This window comes from Phalacrocorax carbo, chromosome 11 (genome assembly GCF_963921805.1).
Source record: "Phalacrocorax carbo chromosome 11, bPhaCar2.1, whole genome shotgun sequence".
Lineage (NCBI taxonomy): Eukaryota > Metazoa > Chordata > Aves > Suliformes > Phalacrocoracidae > Phalacrocorax > Phalacrocorax carbo.
This window is the reverse complement of record NC_087523.1, coordinates 7,882,238-7,908,912: the sequence shown is the minus strand read 5'-3', so window position 1 is coordinate 7,908,912 and position 26,675 is coordinate 7,882,238. Positions and strand designations below refer to the sequence as shown.

General features: G+C 62.0%; 4 protein-coding genes across 8 annotated transcripts; 3 read left to right on the top strand and 1 right to left on the bottom strand.

The window, feature by feature from the left end:
- Positions 1 to 80: 80 nt before the first annotated feature.
- NOX1 (NADPH oxidase 1) lies at positions 81 to 4,836 on the top strand. The gene is given in 13 exon segments (XM_064462916.1): positions 81 to 1,001; positions 1,003 to 1,101; positions 1,588 to 1,698; positions 1,791 to 1,875; positions 1,953 to 2,098; positions 2,176 to 2,357; positions 2,568 to 2,706; positions 2,812 to 2,904; positions 3,063 to 3,298; positions 3,380 to 3,542; positions 3,668 to 3,814; positions 4,027 to 4,151; positions 4,325 to 4,836. Coding segments are annotated over 13 exon segments (1,740 nt in total). The 5' UTR covers positions 81 to 914; the 3' UTR covers positions 4,452 to 4,836.
- Positions 4,837 to 5,430: 594 nt separating this feature from the next.
- On the bottom strand, positions 5,431 to 13,159 carry CSTF2 (cleavage stimulation factor subunit 2). Of its 4 annotated transcripts, none has more exons than XM_064462913.1 (15): positions 13,049 to 13,159; positions 12,818 to 12,896; positions 11,353 to 11,522; positions 10,908 to 11,044; positions 10,689 to 10,808; positions 10,428 to 10,583; positions 10,177 to 10,300; positions 9,790 to 9,852; positions 8,432 to 8,491; positions 7,669 to 7,810; positions 7,152 to 7,303; positions 6,591 to 6,853; positions 6,039 to 6,164; positions 5,770 to 5,895; positions 5,431 to 5,668 (listed from the first exon to the last, which is right to left on the bottom strand). In XM_064462913.1, the coding sequence occupies exons 1-14, from the start codon at positions 13,104 to 13,106 to the stop codon at positions 5,773 to 5,775; spliced, it is 1,773 nt and encodes a 590-aa protein (XP_064318983.1). In that variant the 5' UTR covers positions 13,107 to 13,159; the 3' UTR covers positions 5,431 to 5,668; positions 5,770 to 5,772. The 4 variants fall into 4 exon arrangements, with proteins under 4 accessions (XP_064318983.1, XP_064318982.1, XP_064318984.1 ...); XM_064462912.1 differs by having other exon boundaries at positions 5,431 to 5,638; XM_064462914.1 differs by lacking the exon at positions 8,432 to 8,491 and having other exon boundaries at positions 5,431 to 5,638.
- A 31-nt stretch (positions 13,160 to 13,190) lies between these two features.
- Positions 13,191 to 16,996, top strand: TRMT12 (tRNA methyltransferase 12 homolog). 2 transcript variants are annotated; one of them, XM_064462910.1, is made up of 8 exons: positions 13,191 to 13,277; positions 13,923 to 14,034; positions 14,199 to 14,346; positions 14,425 to 14,614; positions 14,703 to 14,853; positions 14,934 to 15,043; positions 15,886 to 16,043; positions 16,116 to 16,996. In XM_064462910.1, exons 2-8 carry the CDS (start codon positions 13,970 to 13,972, stop codon positions 16,560 to 16,562), a joined length of 1,269 nt encoding a protein of 422 aa, XP_064318980.1. In that variant the 5' UTR covers positions 13,191 to 13,277; positions 13,923 to 13,969; the 3' UTR covers positions 16,563 to 16,996. The 2 variants fall into 2 exon arrangements, with proteins under 2 accessions (XP_064318980.1, XP_064318981.1); XM_064462911.1 differs by having other exon boundaries at positions 15,861 to 16,043; positions 16,116 to 16,428.
- A 944-nt stretch (positions 16,997 to 17,940) lies between these two features.
- SYTL4 (synaptotagmin like 4) lies at positions 17,941 to 26,099 on the top strand. The gene is made up of 17 exons (XM_064462909.1): positions 17,941 to 18,115; positions 18,883 to 19,042; positions 19,197 to 19,412; positions 19,932 to 20,041; positions 20,200 to 20,314; positions 20,477 to 20,584; positions 20,850 to 20,973; positions 21,081 to 21,171; positions 21,361 to 21,464; positions 21,574 to 21,660; positions 22,006 to 22,184; positions 22,368 to 22,470; positions 23,420 to 23,581; positions 24,356 to 24,461; positions 24,863 to 24,962; positions 25,486 to 25,694; positions 25,815 to 26,099. Exons 2-17 carry the CDS (start codon positions 18,933 to 18,935, stop codon positions 25,955 to 25,957), a joined length of 2,067 nt encoding a protein of 688 aa, XP_064318979.1. The 5' UTR covers positions 17,941 to 18,115; positions 18,883 to 18,932; the 3' UTR covers positions 25,958 to 26,099.
- The last annotated feature ends 576 nt before the right edge of the window (positions 26,100 to 26,675 follow it).

The window sequence follows — 26,675 nt, the reverse complement described above, 5'->3', positions numbered from 1 at the left end:
CTGCCGGGAGGGGCTGGGTCTGTGTGTGGGGGCTACAGGGGGCACAGTCTGGGCATGGCCCCGGGTCACTCGTGGGGGAAATGGGGGCTGGTGGGCTGTCTGAGACTGGGCTGCAGGGAGGGATAAGCATCCCCTCTGCTTGGCCAACCTGTGAAGTCCTGGCTGCCAGGGGAAGGATGGGGTTAGGAAAACTCGAGGAAAATATTACTCAAAGGAAAGGGGGAGTCCCACTGCAGAACTTAAAAATGCCACTGCTTTGCCTGGCCGCTTTGGCCAGGAGCCTCCCACGTGCAACATGACAGCAGGAGACTCCCACGAGAGCTCACACCAGGGCAAGGAGCCCACACCAAAGGGATGATCTGCTGGTACCGTACTGTGCCATCACTGGTGTAAAAGGGCTTGCACTGCCGGCATCCACACCAGCTCCCCAGCACTGCGTGAGGAGCTGCAAATGCATAGGAAGGGGGGGGGGAAGTTGGAGTAAGTTGGGTATTTTAATTTTTTTAATTACTTCAAAAAAAATAACAAACCAAAACAAATGCAAGGCAGAATGGCTTTGCGAGCTCTGCAAAAAATCGATGGCTGTGAGAGGGGCCAGTGTGCAGTGCAGTAGGGTTAGGCAGGGGAGGGCAGCATGGTGGGGCTGGTTGAGCCAGCTCCCTTTAAAATTTCCTCCTCCGAGTCTTCCCCATGCAGCCCCACTCAGCCCCAACCACCCTCCGGATCTGCCCTCTTGCCGTTCAGGCGTTGCCTGCCTTTCCTCCTTCCTCGGGAGCGGGTGATGCACAGGGCCGTGGGTGACAAGACAGTTATTTTGCAAGACTCCCACACCTCTCCCTACCTTTGGCCCCATGTCCCAGTCCCGTGCGTGCTGCCACAGCTCATAAGGAAGCAGGAGGGGACATGCTGTCCTGATGCCCTCTGGCTGCACCCACACCCGAGTGCTGCGGGGTGAGGGGGGTCCCAGGCTGGGGTCCCTCATGAGGTCATGGCTTTCCCCTGCAGGCAGCCTGGCTGGGCATCAACATCTTCCTCTTCACATACTACTTTCTGTTCTTCAATCGGGATGAGCGGTACTTCTACACCAGGGCCATCCTCGGGGTAAGGTGCCCCCCTGAGGCTCCCTGCCTGCCCAGGCACATGTGCCCCTCAGATCCCTCCTGCAGTGGGGTGGGGGCTGCAGCACCCCATGCCCATTCCTTACCCCATCCTCTTAGAGTCTGCCATCGCTCCGTCCCGGTCCCCAGCCTGGCATTCTTCCATGCTGGTCTACATCTTGGTCCCTGTCCTGTCCCAGCCCAACATCACCCCACCCCAGCCCAGCATCACTCCCTCTCAGTCCTCCTCCTCTCCTGGTTCAGCATCACCCCCTTCCAGTTCCCAGTCCAGCCCAGCGTCACTCCCTCCCAGCACACAGTCAGGCATTGCTCCCTCGCAGGCCCCAGCTCAGCATCACTCAGTCCCAGCTTAGCATCGCTTGGCCCCATCACGTCCCAGTCCCGGCACAGCACCATGCTGGGCAGAGCTGTGGGGGCAGCACAGCTGCAGCATGGGACAGCAGTGCTCACACACACCCCCCACCCTCAGTCTGCCTTGGCGTGGGCACGAGCGTCGGCCAAGTGCCTCAACTTCAACAGCATGCTGATCCTGCTGCCCGTCTGCCGCAACCTCCTCTCCTTCCTCCGCGGGACCTGCTCGGTGAGTGTCCCGCAGTGGCACGGCCAGCCCAGCCGTCCCTGTCCCCATCTCCATCCCCCTCCCCGCCCTGACACAGCTGCCTGTCCCCGCAGTGCTGCAGACGGACACTGCGGAAGCAGCTGGACCACAACCTCACCTTCCACAAGCTGGTGGCCTACGCGCTGGCCCTGTTCACAGGTATCACCCCGCACCGCGCTGGGGCACGGTGGGGACTGGGAGGCAGGCAGGCAGGTAACTGCTTGTCCCCTGCCCAGCTGTGCACACCATTGCTCACCTCTTCAACCTGGAGCGCTACAACCTCAGCCAGCAAGCCACCGACGGCAGCCTTGCTGCTGTCCTCTCCAAGATGCACCTGCAGGGCAGCAAACAGTGGCTGAACCCCATCCACTCCAACCAGACAGTGAGTGCCAGCCCCAGCATCCAGCCCCCCACTACCACCTGTCCCCTGTCCGCTAACCCACCCCACTGCCCCTGCAGACCGTTGAGTACGTGGCCTTCACCACCATCCCAGGGCTGACGGGGGTCATCATCACGCTGGCGCTCATCCTCATGGTCACATCCTCCACCAAGTTCATCCGCAGGAACTACTTTGAGGTCTTCTGGTACACGCACCACCTCTTCCTCATCTACTTCGCTGGCCTGCTCATCCACGGCATTGCGTAAGGCTCCCCACTGCTCCCCGAAGGCAGGACAGGGAGGGGCACTGGCCGCAGACCCCAGGGGAGCAGTGCAGCCCTGCAGAGGGTCCAGTGGGGTTGTGGGCTTCCCATTCCCAGAGCTGGCTAGCCCAGCCGGCCTCATGCAGCGTGGCTCAGCCCTGTCTGGGGGACAGGAGCCAGTCCCTGGGCTCACCCCTCATCCCCCTGCAGCGGGCTGGTGCGTGGGCAGACAGAGGAGAGCATGAAGGAGGTCCCCCCCCATCACTGTGCTGACTATCTCACAGACAAGGACAAGGACTGCAGTCACAACTGCTGCAAGGACCCCGAGTTCGGAAGCATCCCCGCTGAGGTAGGGCAGCGGCAGGACAGTTGCAGAGCGAAAAGCTCTTTCCTTGCCCTTGGGATGGTCCAGCCCTGGCGCTCCCCAACCCTTTGCTCTCCTCCATCCCCACAGTCCTGGAAATGGGTTCTGGCCCCAGTCATCCTCTACATCTTTGAGCGGATCCTCCGGGTCTGGCGTGCACGGCAGAAGGTGGTTGTCACCAAGGTGAGTGGTGCAGGAGCGTGTGCCTACTGCCCGCTCCTTCCCTCGCAGGCACAGGTGCCGCAGCTCCTTTGTGGGAAGGTGGGCGGGGGCTGCAGCCAAAGCCCCTAGCCCAGGGACAGGAGCCAGGCTGGGTGCTGAGCCCCATCCCTGCCCCACAGGTGGTCATGCACCCTGCCCGCGTGCTGGAGCTGCAGATGCAGAAGAAGGGCTTCCGCATGGAGGTAGGGCAGTACATCTTTGTCAACTGCCCCACCATCTCCCTGCTGGAGTGGCATCCCTTCACCCTCACCTCGGCACCTGAGGAGGACTTCTTCTCCATCCACATCCGGCTGGCCGGCGACTGGACGGAGCGTCTCATCGACACCTTCCAGCAGCAGATGCTGGAGATGCCCAGGTAGGATGGGGAGTGCCTGAATGGTCAGTCCTGGGGGTTTGGGGAGGCTGTACCTCTTACCCAGGCCCTCCCTCGGCCCAGGATCGAGGTGGATGGCCCTTTTGGCACGGCCAGCGAAGATGTGTTCCAGTATGAGGTGGCCATGCTGGTGGGAGCAGGCATCGGTGTCACCCCTTTTGCCTCCATCCTGAAGTCCATCTGGTACAAGTTCCAGCAGGCTGACCAGACCCTCAAGACCAAGAAGGTATCGGGTGTCCTATGGGACCAGCCATGGTTATCTCCATGCTGGGCTTCCCTGTCCTTGACATCGCATCCTTCCAGCCCTCCTGCTCTGCTCCACCTTAAGCAACCCCTCTCCCTGCATCCCAGATCTACTTCTACTGGCTCTGCCGGGACACAGGAGCCTTCGCCTGGTTCAACGACGTGCTTGCCTCACTGGAGCAGAAGATGGCTGAGTCGGGCAAGGCAGACTTTCTCACCTACCGTCTCTTCCTCACTGGCTGGGACACCTGCATTGTGAGTCAACACGGGCAGGCGTGGCTGCAAGGAGGGACGTGGGGTGGCCAAGTCAGGCAGGAGAGGCAGGGCAAGCACATCAGCAGCTTGCAGGCAGGAAGTCCAGGAGCGGTGTTTGGTGGGCATCAGCCATGGCTGCTCCTCTGTAGTGAGGGACTGGAGGTGGGCTCACAGGTGGTGGCTGGGGTCCTCACCATCCCTGCTCTGCCCAGGCCAACAATGTGGCGCTCCGCTTCGACACGGCTATGGACACGCTGACAGGCCTCAGGCACAAAACCATCTTTGGGCGGCCCATGTGGAACAACGAGTTTGCGGCAGTGGCTGCAGCCCACCCTAGGTGAGAGTCAGGCAGTGGGGTTGGGGTGTCAGAGCTGGGAAGCACCCCCTCCTCCCTGGGCCCCAGGCTGCGCTGGCATGGGGAGGGGCGTGCTCAGCCCCCACAGGTTGAGCTCTTAACTCACTTTTCCCTGAGCTTCCCACCCAGTGCTGATGTCCCCGTGCTGTGTGCAGGTCGGTGGTCGGCGTGTTCCTTTGTGGGCCGGGGGCCTTGGCAAAGAGCCTGCAGAAGTCCTGCCACCAACACTCCAGCCTGGACCCCAGGAAGGTCCAATTCTACTTCAACAAGGAGAACTTCTGAGTGGCAGCCAGGCTGGGACCCTGCCAGTCTCGCCTCAACCCCAGAACAAGTTGGCGTGACCAGGGATAAGCACCCGCTGAAGGGCGCGTGCACAGAATCCAGGCAAGACACAGCAAGGTACTCCTCCTCTGTGAGAAACTCCAGGTTCAAAGACTGCCGCCTTCTCAACCTGGTCTACAAGGGGTCCCCACAGAGGGAGTGGGCCTGCAGCTCTGCACAGCCCCCCATCAAGAAACCAGAGGCACGTACTGCGACGAGGCTGCTGCTGGAGCAGTGGGAGCGCCCAGCGGGCTGGGCAGAACCGCAGGACGGGGATGGGGACTGGAGAGGGGCACGCCGAGCAGGCACTGGGGGCCAGACGTGCCCATCTGGGTTTAAACAGACCGTGGCGTAAATGGGTAAATTAAATGTGCTTCCCTTTGCAATAAAAGCCTCCAGGGTGACTCAGTTTGTGCAAGTGCGAAGGGAGCCAACGCTTTGTCCCACTGTAGGGCCGCAATATAAAAGCTGGCTCCTAGCAAACCTCGTGGGGTGCAGGGTGAGGTACTCCTTGGCGGGGGCTCACTGCCACCGCTCAGAGCCAGGCTGCAGTGCCCGCCAGGCACACACCAGCGCACAGGCTGACTTCAAACGCAGCTCATGTAAAGGCAACAAATTCTGCTCAAGCATACGTAGAGAAGAGGGGAAAACCACCCTCCCCGAGCAGGCCGGCGCAGTAAGCGATACAGCAATGCAATACGGAGCCCTTCCTGCCCAGTTGGCAGGGACAGAAGACCAAGCTCCCTGTCTTGCCCTTCCCTCATGCCCCTGTGAGCAGCACAGCACAAAGTCCCACGAGCAGATCTTGCCCTGGTGCTGGGGAGAAGCGAGGAAGTCAAGTGGTTTGGACTAGCCTGGAGCCAGGCCAGACTGTTCCCAGAACCCAGAAGTCCCACTCCAGCCCCCATAAGAGACCAAACAAGGCAGCTGGAGACATGGCTTTAGTCAAACCCACCTCCCGCTTTATTTCAAACATCATAAAATATACACACAGGAAAAATAAAGGATGAATTGGAGGGGAAAACATTAGAGGGGAGGAGAAACTGCTCCCAAAAAGCAGCATCAGCTTAGACAGCAATAGGAAGCAGCTGCCATGGAGCGTTGCCTCTGTCCAGGCAGATGGCATCTCCACCATGTGCCTACCAGGCCTGTGAGAAGGAAGAGGAGGAAAATGAGCCCTGGCATGGAGAGGAAAAGCAAGGTAAAGCCCCATCCTGAGCACCTCTCTGATGCAGTGAAGGGGAGCAGGCACAGGCCAAGGCTTGGTTAAGGACATCACCTGTCAGGGTGCCCCTGTGGACTTCTGGATTTGCTCCTTCAGAATAAGGATGCTCTGCCGTTGCTCCGGGGGCAGCATGGCGATCTGGTCTGCTGTCAGCTGCAGCACCTGCATGATCAGGGCTGCCTGTGGGGAGAGGGGGGAATCAGAGACATGCCCTGCCAGCACAGCCACAGGTTCCCAGAGCCAGGAAGGGGCTCTCCCTGCTGCAGTAAGTCATGGAGGAAGCGCTGCTCCCGGTGTCTCACCCTGTCCCTTTGCCCTCTCACCTTCTCATGGTCCTGGGGCGTGACCTGGCTCTGTCCAGGGCTAAAGCCTCCGGGCTGACCAGCTCCTTGGACCCCTGCCCCAGGAATGCCTCCTCCCTGCATGCCTGCCCCTGCCATGTTAGGAACCTGTGGGCACAAGAGAACGGATAAGGACCAAGGGGTCTCGACTCAGCCATACAAAACCAGGAACGTAACACAGAGGTGCAGATGCCCCCACAGCCAGCCTGAAGGTGCCTAAGAATGAAGAGAGACAGGCTACCATGCATTTTACGTGCTCTCCTCTCCCTCCAACTCCTGCACTCCTTCCTGCACATCAGGAAGATGTGGAGAGAGGCTTGAGCCTTGTCTCATCCCCAGCAGATGGGCAGTGCCCGAGGAGATGCGACTGCCCCAAACCCCTCAGCAAGCCAATGCCTTGTGTTCCCTGGAGACGCTGCTCTGTGGGACACCCTCCCCTCTCCAGCCACTGCAGGACACGATCACACCCCACCCCCAGGCCCAATCTACAGGATGCCACTGGTGCCCAACCAGCTGAGCAAAGATCGTACATACCTGGCGGGGTCCCTGCGGGCCACTGGCTCCCATGTTAAGCGGCCCAGGACCCTGTATCCCACCAGGCATGGGGCCACGCGGGTTGGGACCAGGCCCTCGAGGCTCCAGGCCCCGGGACTCCATGACCCTGGCCTCCATGGCCCTGGCTTCCAGCACTCGTGGCTCTAGGACCCGTGGCTCCAGGCCTCGTGCCTCCAGGGCTCGCGCCTCCATCACCCGGGGCTCCAGCCCTCGCGGCTCCAGCCCTCGGGGATCTCTTCCGACTGCAGGGGAAAGACAAGGCGAGCTGTTATGGGGAGCAGTGCCGCAGGGAGCATGGGAGCGAGCCTGCTGCCTCCTTTGTCTGGGGGCTAGCAAATGCCTCGAAGGTGCAGAGCTGGGGGCAGAGGGGACACACCTGGAGGAAGTCCCTTGCCCCATGGGACTGTCCTCCCTGCCCTGGGGTCAGCTCTTTCGCTGCCCAAACCCCCTTCCTACACCTTGCATCGGGGCAGTGGGCTCCACTCTGACTTCTCGTCGGTACGCTTTAAGCCACCCACTATTTCATGCCCCCTCTCTCACCTCGAGCATCCATCAAGGGCCCCCGCGGCTCTCCCATCAGTGGTCGGGGTTCTCCCATGGGTCCCCCCCTCATCTCATGGGGGGGGCCACGGCTGTCATGACCAGGCATATGGTGCATAGGGGCTCCCTGGTGGGGCGGCCCAAGGTAACCTCTGACGCAGAGAGACGAGGAGAGCAAAGCAGGAGGAGGAGAAAAAGCGAGAGAGTGTGAATCAGACACTGGCTTGGCACGGTCTGGGCAGAGCGCTGGGATTGCCCCCGAAGCCGGCCGCAGGGGAGGAGGGCGAGGCTGGCACAGGGACGGGAGCTGTCAGTCCCACGCCACAGGGCTGCTGCCATCACCCCGGGGATGCCCCGTCCCCGAGGAAATGGGCTGGCCCCCGCAGTCGGCAGCACACAGGCCTCCGACCAGGCAGCAGTGACTCCCGGAAGGCTGGTGCCATCCCTGTCCTCGGTGAGAAGTCACCCTTGGGCAGGGGACAGTGCCAAAAGCTCCTCTCCTTCCCTCTCCCCTCACCTGGGCTCCACTTCTCCAGTGACTGAGAGCAGGGTCCCTCCGCGAGGGTCATTCGGGGCATCTCCCAAAAGGCCTCGGGGTGGCGGGCCACTAGCAGGTAGAGGTCCACGCTGCATAGGGGCCCTCGGGTCTGGCATGGGCACTGCCAGGAAGACACACAAGAGCTCGTGAGGATCTGCATGACCAGTGCCGTGCTGAGACTGTTCCCCAGCGCTCTTGGGGCTGGGGTGCGGGGCGGCCTCACTGCTCCCTGGCGTGCAGGCGGGTGAGCCGTGCTGACCGCCAGGGCAGCAGCCCCACACGCAAGGCCGGAGCACACCAAAGCCCCTTCCCTGGCTGCTGATTTTATCCCTCTCTTTCCCTCTCTGGCTCTACCTCAGGCTTCTTATGGCACCAGGTGGCCAAACCAAGTGTGGATGCCCCCGTGGCTATCCCTATGAGCACAGACATCGACACCCTGCCGATGTGGGGCCAGGAGCAAAGTAAGACCTGGAAGGCTCCCGGTAGTGAGGTGCCAAAGAGGGCTGGATCCTAGGCAAAGGCCCTCTCCAAGCAGGCTCTCCTTTTCCACTGGTGGCTCTCTGTGCCTGGCACTAGCCTGTTCTCTCCTGAGGTCCCAGAGGAAATCCTGCCTCCTCCTAACCCTGCCAGGCTATACACAGTGATACGCCAGTCCCCGGCCCTGAGCACTGCAGGGTGAAAGCTGCTCTCTGCACACTCCACAACGAGCTCCACGGGAGGGAGCTAGCAGGTGCCGGGATACCTTGAACGCGTTCGATAGACGCAGGCCTGGCAGGTCCCACGGGCGAGAGCTGCAGGTTCCCTGGGCAAGCAGCAGGAAAAGAGGAGAAGAGCAGACACGTAAATAGTGTATGCACACATGCACTCAGCCTTGGGGACAGTGCTGCCTGCAGGATCGCCTCTGCTCCCTGAAGGCCCCCGGAAAACCTACGGAGAAGATGCTGCCTGCTGTAGGTCTGGCTTTATCAACTTCTTCCGTTAATGCCACCTCTGTCACCAGAGGTGTGACAGACAGCTTGGCACAGCCCTTCCCTCGCTCACCGCGTGAACGTGCGGAGCAGGAAGATGATCCACCAAGAGAATCGGCATTCTACGGGGCCACGCTGCGCTCGACAATGCACAGCTAGTCAGCTTCTGCCCCTGCCTGCACCTTCCCACGGCACTCCCCAGTGCCAGCTTTCTGTCTGCTCTCCAAAACTTCTAGGTACCAGTGAAAGCGCCAAGAACTGCCCGTTTGCTTTCAGGAAGATGGTGCCCACCCCAAAGAAAATGAAAGTCAGCTTCTCCTAAGATACCTAAGGCCAGCGGATCTCAGAACAAGTTCACAACATTACTCAAACAAGGCCTATGATACAAGTCAAGGCAATAAAGGTATCGCCTATGTGCCTTAGTACTGGGAGAAGAAGAATGCCTTGGTTGTGTTAACCCCGGCGCATGACTTGACAGGGTGACCACGCAACATGTGAACCGTAAGGAATACGGCTCTGGGGCTGGGCCATACAGACCGTGCCTGCGGAGGGAGAGCCAAGCAATCGCTCACCAGGAAATTCCCAGCCAAGCCTCACTCTCGCAAGCAAAAGCGAAGGCCCAGCTCCCTCTGCTGGGCACAGCGCAGGGAGTGCTGGGAGACACGGGTGCACACGGCGGCAGCACAAGCTGCTTGCCAGCACCCAGGCAGCAAAGGAGCATGGCAGGGACTAGAGAAGAGCAAGCTCTGCCCGCCTGTTCAAGCACAGGGAAAGACACGGGCTCAGAGAGACAGAAAACAACAGGCATGTCATGCTCGGTGGGGCTCTGCAGAGACTGGCAGCTCTCCCGGCTTCCAGGGCACGTCTGCACAACATGGTGCAGGACAAGCTGGCAGCAAACCGGTGCATGTACTGGGGCCCTAGAAGCAGGAGAGCTGCTACCACAGCCTTGTGCCTAAGTAAACAAACCCGAGCACAGACCAGCGCTGCAGGAGCTGCCCCCACTCCAGGGCAGCGAGGCTGAAGGGAGCTGGCAGGGGCTCTCGGTGCAGCACTGCTCAGCACCTGTGGCCTGGGCCCCCGCTGGAGCAAGGCTCAGGTAACGCACAGCACTAACCCACGTCTGTTTTACCTTGTCCACGTTCCAAGGGGACAGGCCCTCCTCCCGGCATCCCAACCTGTGGCTGCATCCCACCTGAGAGGGAACAGAGAGAGATCAGATCCCTCCCCAGCCATCCTGGCACTACTACCAGATTCCCAGATTCCTCTGGCCCCAAACAGCTCCCCCCTCCAGGCTCCTGGGGGAGCATCCAAAAGTTTATTTTCTTGGTGTCAGTTCCCCACAGACATAAACCAACTTTCTGAACCACCACTGGTGGCAGCCATAACCAGGGTGCACAGTATGGAACTACGCGTGCTCCCACAGGGCCAAGCCCTGCGGTTAAGGGGGAGGCAGAGGGGGGCCGTCTGCAGGACCCATGTGCCTAGTACACCGTTCGGCCAAAACCCACGCACTCACCTCCTGGAGCCATGGGGCCAGGGCCTGGGCCCTGCACAGGGGCTGCCATCTGTCCCGGGGCCGGCACTCCTCCCTGCATGGGTGGCTGCATCAGCGGAGGAGCGCCGTTTACGTGCATCCCACCCTACCCAGGAGAGAAACCAGACCTCAGGGAAGCCCATCACCTGGGCATGCATGCCCCACCTGGGAGGGCTGGGGCTGGCAGCACCCATCCCTCCTCCACAGGGTGCCTGCGCAGCGTAGGCTCTTACTATGGGCTGTGGCTGGGACGAGGGGGTGTTCTGCGGGTTCAGCTGGGCGTTTGGCCCTGGCCCAGGCCCTGGTCCCGGTCCAGGCCCCGGCCCTGGAACTGGCTGCTGGTTGCCTGGGATCAGAGGAGGAACACTGGTCTGGCGATGCAGGATTTTCTAGGGGTGGAAGAAGAAGGGAGTTCTCTTCCACCCTACCTCCACAACAGGCTGCCACCGACACCGACACCCTACCAACCCCAGATGAGGCAGCAAGGGACAAACCAGTGCAATCTCTGGGTCAACGATCCTCATGACCACTTGGGCCTGCAGCAGGGCATAAGCCAGCTGGGGGTTCTGGAGCAGCATGTTCCTGGCTTCCTGGGGGCTGTTCTGGACACACAACTGAGAAGACACACACAGATCAAAGCTCTGGCAAGGCGCACAGGCAGCGGTGGTAGAAGCTCTGCCCATGCAGAAAGTACAGCCCTTTGCTTCACTCACCTTCATCTGCTTCATCAGCTCAAACATCTGCTCGGGTGGCAGGCTGGCTACTGCCCGGCTGATGGACTCGGGGGCATCTTCAGGATTGACAGGGTCCCCATAGGGTGACTCGATGATGGGTGCACCTGTGCCTAAGCCTGCAACAGAGTTTATGACCTCATACGGTAACATGAACTGGGTGTTTTTAAAGGGCTCATGAGAACGGAAGCACCATGCCATTATGGGGAAAGGGAGGCAGTGAAAACTGGGAGATCATCTGGGATAGAAAACACAGAGCTGAGCCCACACATCCCTCTGCAAAACTACTTGCTACATCGCTTGGAGCAGCTCAGCTCCGTGAGGTCTCCACCTCGCCAGCTTCACACAAGAGGCATGCTGTGTAACACTGCAAACGCCAGGCCCAGCACGACACCAGTGCACTCTCCACCACAAAATCCAGACTTACTCTTCAGCTCCTCCTTGTTCTTCTCGCTGGCCGCGTTGTCGACACGCAGGGCCCGACCGCTGAACTCTCGCCCGTTCAGGTTCCGCATGGCACTGAGGGCCGTCTCCTGGTCTTGGTACTCACAGAAGCCATAGCCCTTTGGCTTTCCCGTCTCCCTGTCATACACCAGCCTGCACAGCAAGGAGGCGAGAACCACCACTGCTGAGGGCAGGGCAGGCATCGAGCAGCGCGCAGTGCCCACAGCTCCCCAGCACTCGAGAGGGGGTTATCAGGGTACACCACGAAGGAGCACTGAAGAGCAGAGCGAAGACACCGGGGCGCAACAGTCAGTCCTAATCCAGAGCCAAAAGGCTTCCTGGATCCAGGCTGATGGGTGTTCCCAGAGCTCTGGTGTCCAGGAAGGCCACCAGCACTAACGCTGTGCTCCCCATGACCCAATGGCAGCAGCTCCTAGGGTCACAGGACTAGACTGACTGCTCCTGGAGCTCCCAAGCCCTTAACCGAGAGCTCCCTGAAGCCTGGTGCCAAACCAGGAAAACATAATAAAATCATAAAGGTTGGAAAAGACCTCTAGGATCATCAAGTCCAACCGTCAACCCAACACCCCCAGGCCTCCTAAACCATGCCTGAAGTGCATGTCTACACATTTTTTTTAACACCTCCAGGGATGGTGACTCTACCACCTCTCTGGGCAGCCTGTTCCAGTGCCTGACCACTCTCTCAGTAAAGAAATATTTCCTAATATCCAATCTAAACCTCCCCTGACACAGCTTAAGGCCATTTCCTCTCATTCTATCCCTAGTAACTTGGGAGAAGAGACCAACACCCACTTCACTACAACCTCCTTTTAGGCAGCTGTGGAGAGCAGCAACAAGCTCTCCCTCAGCCTCCTCCTCTCCAGGCTAAACACCCCCAGCTCCCTCAGCTGCTCCTCACAAGCCCTGCTCTCCAGACCCCTTTCCAGCTCTGTAACCCTTCTCTGGACATGCTCCGGCACCTCTATGTCCTTTCTTGCCCTGAGAGGTCCAGATTCGAGGTGCAGCCTCACCAGTGCCGATCACAGGGCCACGCAGAGCCCTTGTGACTGCAGCGCTCTGCGCTCCCGGCTCCCTGCACGGAGCCTGATTAGGACCTGAGGACTGATTTGCCCCAGCTCCAACCACAGCAGGGTAGCAGCTCCAACCTGGTGCAGCATGCCCACACCCACGCTCCACAACTCCAGGCGCCCTCGGATCTCCGTGTTGCACCGCGGGCATGCCCGCCACAGCCTCAGAAACGCCCGGGAAGACACGTACTGCCCTGAGCTGCTCTACCTCATGAAAGCACGGCCCCCGCCCCCGGCCCTGCAAGGCACCAGGACCCCGCAGAGCCCCACGCCACCCGCGGGGCTCAGGACTCGGTCCGCCCGCCCTGTCCCGGGGAACCGGGAGGCTGGGGGAGGGGTAGGGCAGGCAGTCATTCTTACCTAAAGCTGACCACAGGGCCAACCTCCGAGAAAATGTCCTTCAGCTGCTCCTCTGTGGCTTCGTACGGGATGTTCCCCACTGCGGGAGAGAGCCGGCGGCCACCGGTCAGCGCGGAGGCCGTGGGCTGCGCCAACACCCGCCCTGAACGACGGCGTAGGTCCTGCCAGCCGTACCCCTCCCTGCCCAACCCGCCCCGTCCCCGTCCCCGTCCCCGTCCCCACGGCGCCCACCGAACACGGAGCGCAGGGAGCGGTCCACGGCGGGGTCCCGCACCGACAGCCCCGCCATACCGCCGCACCGCCCTCGTCGCCGCGGCTTCCGGTCCTTCACCCCTACACCGTCCCCCGTTTCCGCTTCCGCCCGCGCCCTCAACAAATATGGCGGCGGCGTAGCGCAGCGAGGAAGGCGCTCCGGCGGGAAACACGGGCTCACGGCGGTGGAGTGCGCGCGCCGCGCTCGGTAGGAGGGGGACGGGGGCGGCCGGGACCCTCGGCCGGAACCGCTGCTCCTTGGGGAGTCCCTCCCGGGACAGCCAGCCGTGGGGTGCCGATCCCGGGGCAGTCCCGCGGCCGCAGGTGTGCAGTCCCGGGCGCCGGCCCTGAGGCACAGTCCCCCGGGTGTCACATCCCCCGCATACGGGCGCCCCACTCCTGGGGTACCCGGTTCCCCCAGGCACCCCATCCCCTCGGACACCCCTCCCCTAGTGTACCCCAACTCTAGAATACCCGCCCCCCCCAGGCACCCCGCCACTCCGGCACCTCCTTCCCCCATTCCTTCGGACACTCGATCCCCTGGGGTACCCGATCGCCGGGCACCCCATTCCGTGGAGCACCCCATCCTCAGCCCCCACCCAGGAGTACCCCACCCCAATCCCCCGGGGCACCCCACCCACCAGAGTACCCCAATCCCTGGGACAGCCCCCCGGGGCACCCCACCTCCCGGTCACCCCATCCCCGGTGACCCCCCAACAGTGCCAGGGCAACCAGCCCCCCACCCCGGGGCACAGCCATCGCTCCGATGCCCCCAGCATGTCGGTGCCAGGGACCCCCGTCCGCCCCAGCTCCCTCCTGTCCCTTGCCAGCCTGACACTCTGTGCCCCCCCAGCAGGCGGCTGCGTCTCTGCTGGAGGGTGACAGCCCCCCATCCTGGGGATGGAGGCAAGGGGTGTCCCCGTCCCTGCGCTGGCCACGGAGCCGCAGTTTGCCCAGCGCCTCAGGTGAGCCTGTGAGGGGGGACGGGAGCCCTGCGGCTGCTCGGGCAGGGTGCAGACAGGGTGTGGGCAGGGATGGCGGGGAGGAGAGCTCGGAAGGCTGGCCTCACACCCAGCGGGTCCCTTCCCTGCGGGGCTGGGGAGGGCCTGACCATGCCTTGGCCTTGCAGGGAGCGTTTGGAAGAGGAACAGCTACTGGACGGGTGCTACCGGCTGCAGGAGGTGCTGGGGGGCCGTGTGGCCCTGCCTGTGCTGGAGGAGAAGCTCTCCCAGCTGCGGCTGCCCCAGGAGATGCCCTGTGAGCTGGTCTGGATCCAGGTTGGGAGAGACACCCCTCACTGAGTCCCGCCATGGGGCGGTGGGGTCTCAGCCTCATGTGCTGCATCCCTCTGACAGGACCCCATCCCCTCCAGGGCTGCCCGCCGGCAGACACCCGCCCAGAAGCTCCGGGACGAGCTGCGGCGGCTGCTGGGTGAGAGCTGGTCAGAGGAGCTGGAGCGTGACGTGCCCCGCGCCTGGCAGCGGCATGGGGATCTGGTCCTGCTGCGTGAGGACAGCTTCAGGGCTGCACCATGGGAGAAACTGGGTAAGGGAGAGCAGGGTCTGCCTGCCCAGATCCTGCCCATGGGGCCGCCCCGGCCTTTTCCAAAGCTCCCAGGACATGCGTCTTGCAGGTCCAGTGCTCTGGGAGACGGTCGCCTCGGCTCTGGGTGCTCGGCGGCTGGCCAGGCGAGGACGGGTATTGCCAGATGGGATGCGTTCCCCCAGTGTCACCCTGCTGCTGGGCCAGGACGGCTGGGTGGAGCACGTGGACAACGGGATCAGGTAGGTGGCAGGAGCCATGGTGCAGGATGCAGCTGGTGCAGGGAAGGGGCTGCCCTCACCAGGCTGGCAATATCTCCCAGGTACATGTTCGACGTGACCAAGTGCATGTTCTCACCGGGCAACATCACGGAGAAGCTGCGGGTGGCCTCACTTCCCTGCTCTGGAGAGGTCCTGGTGGATCTCTACGCAGGTAACAGGGACAGCAGAGGGATTTGGCAGGGCAGGCTTGTGGAGGCAGGCAGGCGGAGAGCAGTGATGCAGGTACCAACAGCATCCAGGTGGATGTGAAACGTCATGCCTGGACTGGAAAAATGCCCAGGCTTGGAGCTCCTGCCCCATCTGTGAGCCTTCAGCTAACCTGGCACTGCTGTCCCTCCTGTGTCCCCGCTGCCTTTGGACACTCAGGATGGCCTTGCACTCAAGCTCTGCAGAGCACTGCGCTGTACCTAGTGCTGGTCATGGGAATCAGTTGGATGCATGGAAAAGATTTGCCCTTGATATTGTTTCTGAAAAACTCCCATAGATGTCCTGAGCCTGTGCTGATATGCTTTCATGACAAGCTGGCGCTAACTGAAGTGTCCTGTGCTGTGAGATGAGCAGTGAGGTCACATCAGGTGTCTGCATGTCAAGAGAGCCACTGTTCTGTGCTTCGGGAAGTTAGTGCTTCCAGTCTGTGCCACACAGAAAGGATGTGGCACTCACAAAACTGCTCTCGGTTGATTAAAAGAAATAGTAGTCTGGGCACTTGTACACAGAGTGGAGGCGGGGCAGGGCAGGTCTTGAGCTGGTGGCCAAAGACCGAAGGTAAAATAAGCTCCTCTGTAAACATTTTTCAAGCCAGGTTTTGCTCTTGTGGAGGCAAAGGGGGTGAATTTCCATTTTCCCAGCATCTGGGCTTGTTTCAACCCGGAGCAAAGCAGGTGCAGAGAGCCAGGGCAGTAATCCGCATCCTGCCCTGCCTCCAGGGAGGAGTGTGGACCCTCGTTGATGCTGGACCCTCCCCTCAGCTGCTGCCACCTCTCCTGCCCCCAGGCATTGGCTATTTCACGCTGCCATACCTGGTTCATGCGGCAGCTGCCTTTGCCCACGCCTGCGAGTGGAACAGCCATGCTGTGGAGGCCCTGCGGAGGAACTTGGTGCTGAACGGTGTGCAGGACCGCTGCCGTGTCCACCACGGGGACAGCAGGCAGGTGAGCATTGCCAACTGTTCCTAGTTCCCCCAGCCCTGTGCGGCACCCCCCTCACCTCCCTGCTCTTTTCAGCTGGAGCTGCGGGACGTAGCGGACCGGGTGAATCTGGGGCTGATTCCCAGCTCGGAGGAAGGCTGGCCGGTGGCCTGCCGCGTCCTGAAGAAGGGCACAGGTGGGGTTCTCCACATCCACCACAATGTGGAGACTCTCCCCACACCAGCAGCGCCGCAGACCTCGGTCCTGCGGGCTGAGCGGGGGTCTTCAGAGGGAGCCGGCTCTGATGGGGAGGCGCAGCACCCAACAGAGGACGGTGGGAAGGAGACACTGGGGGCCAGGATCAGACCTGAGTGGCAGAGGTGGGCTGAAGCCACGGCAGCACGAATCCGGGGACTGCTGGCAGAGCTGCATGAGCAGCCGTGGCGCACCAGCATCCTGCACATCGAGGCAGTGAAGTCCTACGCGCCCCACGTGCATCACCTTGTGCTGGACCTCGAGTGCCGGCCGTCACTGCTTGCCTAGCCAGCCCCGGCCCTGGCGTGGCTCCAGCTCCCACAAAACGGTGGCAGGGAGATGCTGCTGTTGCCTCCTTCCAGCCTGGATGTGCTTTATGTTCCCTGGTTCCCAGGTGGCAGCGCTGCCCAGCAGTGCCTCCCCGTGCCCAGGGCATGGTCTCCCACCAGAGATCCCTCCAGGAGCCATATCCTGGCAGAGGATGGGGTGAGCTGGGGCTGTGAGCTCCTGCTCTAGCAGGATGAGAGTCCTGCTCTAGCTCTGACTGTCGCTGCCCAGGTCTTGGACACATGGTGGCACTTTCAGCCCCATCTTCACATGAGAGAGAGCCGCACGGCTCAATAAACCTTGGATTTCTGCTGGGTTTCATTTCAGCAAGGCAGGGGCAGGCTTTGTGCTTATATTTACCAGCATGCTTTTTTTTATTATACTGGAAACGGGTCTGTTCATGTCGGTTTCTTCTCACCATTTTGCAGAAATAAGGATGTTTCCCACCTCACTGGTTGGCGTCCAGTTAAAACGTGAACACTGGTGGAAGTGTGTGGGTCCTGTCTGGGGAGGCCAGGTCCCAGGGCAGTGTGTGGAGGGGCTCAGGGAGCAAAGCCTCTGCCTGTATGCTCTGCCCTTGATTGTGCCTGCAAGCCTGAAGCCCTCTTACCCCTGTGTAAGGGAAACCACCTCTTAGCAGCTGTGTGTACCCCTGCTGCAGAGGAACCCCTGTCCGGGGAGGCAGCTCCCATGGATTTTCCCTCGTGTAGGTGTCCCATCTCCTCCCACAGGGCTGGGAACCTCTGTCTCTCCCTGTTCCGTGGTGGGGAGTCCTGGGGTGCAGCTGGAAGCGTGGGCAGAGCTGCTCCCTCACATTCACTTCAGGACTGCTCCCAGCCAGCCTCCCACACAGCCCCGCCATCGTGCGTGGCAAGAAGCCACCTCCCCACGGATGTGAGCCCCACGCCTTGCCCTGGCTCGTGTGCTTATTGTTTTCCTATTGCTTGTGCTGTTGCGGGCAGGGTGCGAGGGGCCCTGCTGGGCCCGTATCTCTGCCCGTGAAGGACAAGGGCAGAGGCTGGAGCCTTGCGGCCGGGCCGTCCTCAGCTGCGGGCTGAGCAGGGGGCCGGGAGGACCCCACGCGTGTCTCAGTCCCCCGCCTCCCGGCGTGCTGGGCACCCCAGGGACACCGGGAGGGCACCCCAGCAGTGCGGGCGGCTGCAGGCTTTGTGCTACCCTGTGTGTGCTCTTTGGGAGGAGCTGCCGGGGCAGCAGGGGCAGAGCGCCCGGCTCCTGGCACCGAGCGGGGGCTCTGCCCAGCCGGGCCGGGGGGGGTGGGGAGGGGGGCGGAGAGCAGCCCGAGGGCTGGGGCCACGGCGCTGGGGCTCGGGACCGCCCCCGGGGGCCGGGACCTCCAGGGGAAGGGGCTGCTGGCCCCTGCGGGGGCGGGGGCTGGCCGGGCGCCGCCTCTCGTCGGGGCTACAGGTGTGGCGGGCGCGGCCCCTTTAAGGAGGCGGCACCACCACCCCCCCTCCCCCGCCGCTGTTGGGAGGCGCTGGCCGGAGCCGCGGCAGGTACCGGGGGGGGGACCCCGGTGTCCCAGGGGCTGCGCTGCGACCGTCGTGCTACCGGCCGTGGCCCGTCCCCCCAGCGGAGGGGAGCCCGGGGTCTGGCCCACCGCCTCCCTCGCCCCCGGGGCGCGGCTGCGGGGACAGGAAGGTCCCTCCCGCCGGGAACTGCCGCTTCCAGCCGCCATCCCGGTTCGCCGGTGCCGCCGCCCCGGGCGGGGGGGAGCGAGGAGCGGGAGGTGTCCCGAGTGAGGCTGCAGACCCCCGAGCGGGTCTCTCCGGGAGCGCGGCTCTGCCCGGCTCCGTCGGGGCCGGGGGCTGCCGGGGCCGCCCGGGGTCCGGCCGTCCGCACCCGCGGCGCCTCCGGGCCCGATCCCGCTCCCGCCGCTGCTGCGGCCGCGCCTCCGCGCCCCGGCTGCTCCCGGGGCGGGGGGTGAGAGCAGCGTTCCGAGCCTGGGGCTCATTCGTGCGTGCAGCAGCCCGGGGGGTGCCCGGGGGTGCTGGGCGTCAGCCCCGGTCCCACGGAGCCGGCTGAGGGCACCGGGGCGGCGGGGCTGGCAGACGGCCGACAGCCCGGGCCGCGGGCAGGGCCGCCGCGGTGGCGGCGCGGGCGCTCCGGGCGCCCAGGCGGTGTCGAGGGTGCGGTGATCCGGGCTGGGGGGGCGGCAGCCGGCCCTGCCCCGGGGTGCGGGCATGGGGCACCGGGCAGAGCTGGGCTCAGGTGGGGCTGCGAGCCCGTGACGCGGCCCTGCTGAGCTCTGCCTTGCTCCTAGCTCAGGCGCGTCCGGCCGTCGAGCGAGGGCGAGCGATCTGGGACGGGGCGATGTCGGAGGCTGTGGATCTGTCCTTTCTGTCGGATGTGGAGAGGGATTTGATCCTGCAAGTCCTGCAGCGCGATGAGGAGCTCCGCAAAGTGGAGGAGAGGAGAATCAGGTGAGGACATGGCTGGGGCCGGGCAGGGCGCTGGTTTCCCTGCTGTGCTCCAAAAGTGGCTGGAGGGGTGAGGGCACGGGCGATGGGGCTGGGGTAGCAGCTCTGCCCCAGCCCGGGGTCCCGGCGTGGCTCTGACGTGTCGGGGTCTGAACAGGCGCCTGAAGAATGAGCTGCTGGAGATCCGGCGCAAGGGGGCCAAGAGGGGCAGCCAGCGCTACAGCGAGCGGACGTGCGCCCGCTGCCAGCAGAGCCTGGGCCGCGTCAGCCCTAAGGCCAACACCTGCCGGGGCTGCAACCACTTGGTGTGTCGGGACTGCCGTTCCTACGGCCCCAACAGCTCCTGGCGCTGCAAAGTCTGTGCCAAGGAGGCGTGAGTACCCGGGGACAAGTGGCAGGGACTTTCTGGGCACTCCTGCTGTCCCTTTCCTCCTTCCAGTCACCCCAGCTTGATGCCCCATGGCCAACGTTTCCTAGCTCAGCACAAGGGCAGCTGTCTCTGTTGTCACTTCCCGGGGTGGGCGCCCATGGTTGGGTGACGGAGAACAGGGTCATGCCCCACTCTGGGGTCTCCTTCATGCCCACTGCACTCCTTTAGCCCCCACTTGACTCCGGCATCCCCCCACGCCCCTCAGGCATCCTGTCTTTCAAGCACTCCAGGTTTCTTCCTTCTCGGCCTCCCCTGTCCTGCAAAAACTGCCTTCCTTCTGTATTTGCTGGGGATGTAGCTGGCCCCATTGTCTACTCAGTGCTCTGTGCCCAGCCACCTGCTGGATGTGCCCACTGTGCCTGTGCTCTCCCTTGCTGGTAGCAGCACTGAGGGTGGGGTTGGGGTGCAGGGAGCAGCTCCCTGCTGCCCCTGACTACACCCCACTGCCTCCCTGCCCTGCAGTGAGCTGAAAAAGACGACGGGTGACTGGTTCTACGACCAGAGGGTCAACCGCTTTGCCAACCGGCTGGGCAGCGACATGGTGCGGCTGTCCCTGCGGCACAAGTCGGCAGGTAGGGGTGCCACAGCAATGCCTTCTCCCACAGCGTGGCCCTCCGGGATGCTCCAGCTTTCCCTGGTGTGCCTCTGTCCAGTGCAGAGTTGTGTGGGAGCAGCTCCTGCTCCTGGCAGTGAGCTTGTAGCAATGGTCCTCCCAGTGCCTCTCTTCCAGCCAGCAAAAGAGAGACTGTGGGACAAACCCTCCTCCAGAAAGCCCAGCTCGGTGAGCCCAAAGGCTCCTCCACAGTCCAGCAGCAGAGCCCCCGGGCACCCCGGGAGGGGCCCAGGTGAGGATCCCTGCCATCTCCCCCACTCCGGGTGCCAGCCCTCGCCTGCTGCAGGGACGGGAGGGACGCTGACGCCCTGCTCGGATCGTTGGTGGCACAGAAATTCTCTCAGACCAGCTTCCTCGCCAAACAGGACATACCTGTGGTTTTGTTTGTCTGCAGTTTGTTTCTGGATGCCTCAGACCCTCGGGATGGTAAAAGTGACACAGAGTCCATGGAAAACATGAGCCTGGATGGCTACAGATCTAGTCCCGGTGGCGTGGGGGGCAGGTGAGGGGCTTCCTCGGTTATTTGCCCTTGGCAAGGCTGGCCTGGCAGAGGATGAGGACCTTTGTATCAAGTGCATTTTTCTCGGTCTAGAGAGGGGGAGTGGGATCCTCTGGCTGGGCTGAAACCTGTCCCTGGGCAGGCAGGTCCTCTGCTCCCTAGGCTAGGGTGCTCCGGGGAGTTTATGGGGAGACAGTGCTTCCTGGCCAGCGCTTGCTCTTCCAGCCTTGCTCTTGGCCTGGGTCAGACCTTTCTGCATCCTCGGCAGGAGTAACTCCCTGGAGAGAGCCGCCCCTCTCAGAGATGGAAAACAGGTTGCTACACCAGCAGGACCTGCTGCCTCCAGCCTGACCCTCCCTCTCCGCTCCAAAAACACATTCTCTGATGGACGGGTGCGTGCCGCTGCTCCAGCAGGCTCAGCCCTGTCCTGGGGCGCGGGGCTGTGAGCCCTGTGGGGTGGCCGGTCCTGCCCTGCTCTGAAGGGACCTTTCCTCCCCAGGATGTCGCCGTGGGGAGCCGCAGCAGCACCTTGGTGGATGAGCATGAAACAATATTCAAGAAGAATCCCCGGCGGGTGGTGAGGCCTGCGGGTGAGAGTTGCGCGGGGGCAGGGGGGTTTTGGTGCCAACGTGGCAGGGGGTTTGCGACCACTTCTGGGGCTGCAGTGAGCGCTCGGTGTGGGTGGGAGAGGCTGGGGCAGCCCTTTGCTTGAGAGAACAGCAGGGCTCTGGTAGTCCTGCACTGTGTCGCTGCCTCCCGCCTCACCATCTCTCGTGCAGACTACACCAAGTCGGTGATCGACCTGCGCCCGGAGGACTTTGCGGGGGAAGGCGGCTCTTTGGGGGACAGGAGCAAGTCGGTCCCCGGCCTCAACATGGAGCTGGTGAGACCCTCGGTGTGCCACGGAGCTGACTGCCAGGTGGAGGAGCCGGCTGCCTGGCCGGACATGCCACGCTGTGCCCTACACAGGCAGCTTGTCTCTCTGCTTGCAGGAGGAGGAAGAGGAAGACATCGATAACCTGGTGGAGATCCATCGGCAGAGGGTGGCGCGGGGCAGCATGCGCAGCGGCACCTCCTTGGTGAGTCCCTGTGGCACGGCTGTGCTCTGCGCCGCAGGAAGGAATGCTGGAGAAGGGCAGCGCCGGCTGGTCGGGTGGGAGGGAGGCAGGGTGGGCAGCTCCTGGGGTGCAGGGGCAAGAGCTTGGGGTGTGGTGCCTTCCTCCCCTTGAAGGGAATTGAAATGTGGAGACCCAGCTCTCTTCCAGGGAGCCTGTGTGCAGGTGGGAGGCACTCGGCAGCCAACCCCAGCTGCGGAGGGGTGAGAGAGGGGCTGTGCAGAGGAGGTGTGGGGAGTAGCCTTGCTGAGGATGAAGAGGGACCCACCAAGCAATGCTGCCCTGGCTCAGCCCTGCCGTGTCTTCCAGAGCACGCTGGGGAGCATGGTCAGCATTTACAGTGAGGCTGGTGACTTTGGCAACGTTGCGGTCACTGGTGGAATCTCCTTTTCCCTGAGCTACGAGCAGAAGACGCAGACCTTGTTCATACATGTGAAGGAGTGTCGCCAGCTAGCCTACGGGGACGAGGGCAAGAAGCGCTCCAACCCGTGAGAGCCGGGGAGGGGGGTGATGGCCGGTGGCAGCTCTGGTGGTGCTCAGCTGGGTTGTGGGGTGCCCACCAGAGAGGGGAGCTGCAAGTGGGGAGGGGTCTTTGTGAGGCAGGAGGTTTGGGGTTGTCCTGGGGGGCTAGGGGGAGGGTGGGGTGAAATGCTGCCTGCTCCTCCCGTCAGGTACGTGAAGACCTACCTCCTGCCAGACAAATCCCGGCAAGGAAAACGCAAGACCACCATCAAACGCAACACCATCAACCCCCTGTACAATGAGCTGCTGAAGGTGAGTGGGGACGGGCTGGGCACAACCTGCTCCCTGCTGTGGGGCTGGGCAGGCACTTGGCCCTGGCACTGCCGCTGGAACAAACCAGGGGATGGATGGGCTGCAGAGGAGGCTGTTCCTCCAAACACCCTCCACATACCCCCCCAGGTGGGGGCTCTGCAGAGGACCCATGCCCAGACGCTGCACCCTGAAAGCGGGAAAAACCCACTCCCAGGCTGGGTCACTGCTCTGGTGTGGCTGTGGTGTCAAGCCCCAGGTACCACGGTGGGGTGGCGGCACAGCTGCAGATGTGAATGTGTGTCCTGGCTCCTGTGGCACCCCCCACAGCCAGGGGCCTTTTGCCTATCCTGGGACAATGCTTTCCTAAGAAGAAGGCTCCTGGGCCATTGCAGGCAGGCTACAGTGGTGGGAGGGTGGGCAGCATGGCTGCAGAGGCAGAGATAAGGCAGTTCTGGGCCCCAGGGCAGAGTCACTTGGCGCTGCCCTTCACGGTCCCTGCTGCAGCCACCACAGGGTGGTGGGAAGGGCTGGCCCCACCCCTGAGCTTGGCAGTGCGTCGCTGAGGCCAGGCACTCTCCAGACAGGAGGGAAGTGGGAACGGTGGTTGGGTTTCCAGGCTCTCACAGCCCTGGGTTTGCTGAGGTCTCGCACTCTGACCACTTGAGGCTTGGTAGGATGGGGTGGGGTGGCTGGATGCCATAAGTCCTGGTCCTGGCTCTGCATGGGCTCTGAGGATCATTTGTCTGGAGACACGGGCTCCAGCATCACTTCCCCAGGACCTTGAGGTTTCAGCAGGCTTGGAAAGGAAGACAAAGTCTCCTGTGTGCATCCATTGCCCCTCAAACCTGTCCCCTCTTACGCTCGACAGCTGTGGCTGGTGGTGTATGCCAAGCCTGTCCCTCGCCTGGCACTGTCTGCTCACCGGTGGTTTTCCTGTGTCTCTTCCTAGTATGAGATTAACAAGTCCCTCCTGCTTGCAAGGACGCTGCAGTTCTCGGTCTGGCACTACGATCGCTTTGGCCGAAACACGTTCCTGGGGGAGGCGGAGGTCCCGCTGGATGCCTGGAACTTCGAGAGCCACCTGGAGGAGTTTCTGCCCCTGCACGGAAAGGTGCTGGCCCTGCAACCCCAGCCCGGCTGCCCGCAGCAGCCTCCCTTGACTGGCCCTGTCCCAGGGGGTGGCCCTCAGTGGGCAGAGGGGCATAGAGACCTTGGCTGACAGCTGCCAAAAGGCTTGCCCCAAATCAAATCTTGGAGAAATTAAGACCTCAGAGCAGATAGCACAGTAGTAAAAAAGGGGTAGATCTTCTGCCTTAAGCCTAGCTTCCTTCCTCCTTCTCAGTATATCCCCTATGGGATGCAGTGGGATGTCTCTGCCCCATAGATATTTTCATTCTGCTTGCTTGATTGCTCCAAGAGTGCAGCTCTTCCCAGCTCCCTGCTCCAGCCAGGAGGAATTGGAGCCAACTTCAGGGAAACAAATGGGGGAAATTGTCTGGGACATCCTGCTGTGGGCTGCAGAGATGAGCAGTGAGGGCCTTCATGCAGCTTGATGGCAACAGCAGATGCTGCTGCTGGACTTAAGTCTGGTTCTCTTGACTAGCTTGTACTGTGGGCAATGCTGGGGCTTGAGCAGCTTGTGGAAACCCCTGAATAGAGTTTTCTTAGAGAGCTGTTGAGCTAAAGTAGGATCCCAAAGGAACTGGTCTGAGTCTGTCCTGGTGATGCTAGGGAGGGCCTACAGGCATTTGTGCCAGCTAAATCACCTCTAGGAGGTGGCCCAGCTCTTTGGCCCAACATGGGGAGGTGCTGCATGCAAGCCAGGCTATCACCATGTCCACGTTGGCCTCTCTAGCAGTGTCTGATAAGCCTTGCCTCTTTGCAGGTTGGGGCGGATGCTGCTGGTCTCCACCAGTACAAGGGGGAGCTGGTCGTCTCCATGAAGTACATCCCTTCTTCCAAGCACCCTGGGGCTGGGAGTGGCAGGAAGGGTGAGTGCTGGAGCTCCAGGATCTCTGTGTAGCCTCCGGGACCTGCCCATGGCCATGCGAGCTGGGTCTGGGTGGGTTTCCTGGGTGGTGCCACTGCAGCCTTCTCTGCAACACCTGTAAGGCTGCTCTGGGTCAGGGCAGGCTTGTTTGTCCTCAGGATGGCTGAGCAGTCCCAGTGCTTTCTTGGGGCTGGACCAGGCTGGACTATCGGGCCCTGCATGGGGCAATTGTCTGCCTTTGCCTCAGCATGCAGGGCCAGTAAGGGAAGGAGGCAGGAGGAGATACCAACTGGGGATCTCTACCTGCCTCTGCAATGAAGGCTGTTCAGCAGGACCTTCCCAGAAGTTAGTGGTGCTGGAAATTAAGGTTGATTACTTTTTGCTGTGTTGGGTTTTATCCAGGCAAAAGTGGGGAAGGAGGTGAGCTCCAGGTCTGGATCAAAGAAGCCAAGAACCTCACGGCTGCCAAATCTGGGGGAACCTCAGACAGCTTTGTCAAGGGGTGAGTGTGGGTCCTGGGCGGGGGGGGTCAATGAAGGCACTGTCCTCCCTGGCTGCATTCCAGAGCTGCCTCGAGGAGGGAAGGGTCTCTCAGCTAGCTGCCCCCCGCTGCCTATGTTGGTACCCTGAAAATTCCTGTCTGCCCGACTGCCTGGAGACAAGAGTCTCTTGGTAGCAAACATTCCCCTGGGTTTTGGCCAGCTGAGAGGTTGCAGAGGGAGGCTGCTTGCAGGGCGTGGCTCCAGCTACCATCACATCTTCCCAGAGGTCAACAAGCCACTGGGCAGTGTGGCTGGGGGCGAGCAGGCGACGGTCCTTGCCCTCTCCCCACCTGTGGTCTGCCGGGTGGCTTTTCAGGAGTCAGGGCAGAGGCCCAGCCTCTTGCAGGCCATTGTGGGTCTTCTTGGGCCATGTCAGGGAAGGTGGGCTCCAGACCCCAGGTGCTGGGATGCTGAGGTGCCCCAGCCCCTGGTGCAGAAGGCAGTTGTACACGTGCTGCTAACCCCAGGGGCTGCTGCCCCCAGCTACCTCCTGCCACACAAAAACAAAGCCTCCAAGAGGAAGACACCTGTGGTGAAGAAGACCCTGAACCCTCATTACAACCACACCTTTGTCTACAACGGCATCAACCCCGAGGACCTGCAGCACATCTGTCTGGAGCTGACGGTCTGGGACCGGGAGCCGCTGTCCAGCAACGACTTCCTTGGGGGTGTCCGTCTGGGGGTGGGCAATGGTGAGGAGCCCTGGGGTCCCATCAAACCCTGGGGACAAGCAGCCTTGCTTGGGGCTGCCCCACTGCAGGCAGGAGGGTGCTCTGGCAGTGACTTCTGCCCATGTCCATCCTTTCTCCCAGGCATGAGCAATGGGCAGGCTGTGGACTGGATGGACTCCACGGGCGAGGAGCTGAACCTGTGGCAGAAGATGCGCCAGTACCCAGGCTCATGGGCGGAGGGGACGCTCCAGCTCCGGTCCACCATGGCCAAGCTGAGGCCATAGGCTGTGGCACCAGCACGGGGAGTCAGCTGAGGGCTGGCACTGCTGCTCAAGAGTTGCACTCGCAGCACAGCCTGGCAGGGCTGCCAAACATGGTTATTTTTTTTGCTTATACTTTAATAAACATGACCTTCTCTAAACAGGCTTGGGCAGAAAGTCTTCTTGCCCTCACTTTGTTTAAAGGGTTTCCTTTTGTCTTAGGCTTTGCACTAACTTTAAGGCTGAAGTAGAGTCCTTGTGGACCCTCCCTTCTTCCCCCCAGGCAAAATGCTTTGAAATGTGGTTGGGTTTTTCCTTCTTACCATTCTTCTTCCTCCCACCCCCTCTGTTTCACAGACAGCTCCCTTGCCCTCCCCACCCTCCTCCCACAGCTGGTTCCAGGACAGGGGCATCTGTGGACAGCCCAGCCCCAGCCCTGGCTGCTGGGCTGAGATAGAGCCACATGCAGGGTCAGCTCTGGGGGCTGGGGGTAGTGGCCCGCAGGAAGGATTTGTTTCATAGAATCATAAAATGTCCTGAGTTGGAAGGGCCCCACAAGGATCATCGAGTGCCACTCCTGTCCCTGCACAGGACAACCCCAAATTCACACCATGTCTCTGAGGGCCTTGTCCAAGTGCTTCTTCAATATTGCCAGCCTTGGTGCCGTGATGCCTCCCTGGGGAGCCTGTTCCAGGGCTCCACTGCCCTCTGGGGGAAGAGCCTTTTCCTAATGCCCAGCCTC

Coding starts and splice junctions, on each gene's coding strand:
- SYTL4 (XM_064462909.1), top strand. CDS start 18,933: ATGTCGGAGGCTGTGGATCTGTCCTTTCTGTCGGATGTGGAGAGGGAT. Junction 19,043..19,196: donor GTGGAGGAGAGGAGAATCAG/GTGAGGACATGG, acceptor GGGTCTGAACAG/GCGCCTGAAGAATGAGCTGC. Junction 22,185..22,367: donor GGCAAGAAGCGCTCCAACCC/GTGAGAGCCGGG, acceptor TCCTCCCGTCAG/GTACGTGAAGACCTACCTCC.
- CSTF2 (XM_064462913.1), bottom strand. CDS start 13,106: ATGGCGGGGCTGTCGGTGCGGGACCCCGCCGTGGACCGCTCCCTGCGC. Junction 10,584..10,688: donor TTGACCCAGAGATTGCACTG/GTTTGTCCCTTG, acceptor TTCCACCCCTAG/AAAATCCTGCATCGCCAGAC. Junction 6,165..6,590: donor GCCCGCAGGGACCCCGCCAG/GTATGTACGATC, acceptor TTGTGCCCACAG/GTTCCTAACATGGCAGGGGC.
- TRMT12 (XM_064462910.1), top strand. CDS start 13,970: ATGGAGGCAAGGGGTGTCCCCGTCCCTGCGCTGGCCACGGAGCCGCAG. Junction 14,615..14,702: donor TGCACCATGGGAGAAACTGG/GTAAGGGAGAGC, acceptor TGCGTCTTGCAG/GTCCAGTGCTCTGGGAGACG. Junction 15,044..15,885: donor CCTGGTGGATCTCTACGCAG/GTAACAGGGACA, acceptor TCCTGCCCCCAG/GCATTGGCTATTTCACGCTG.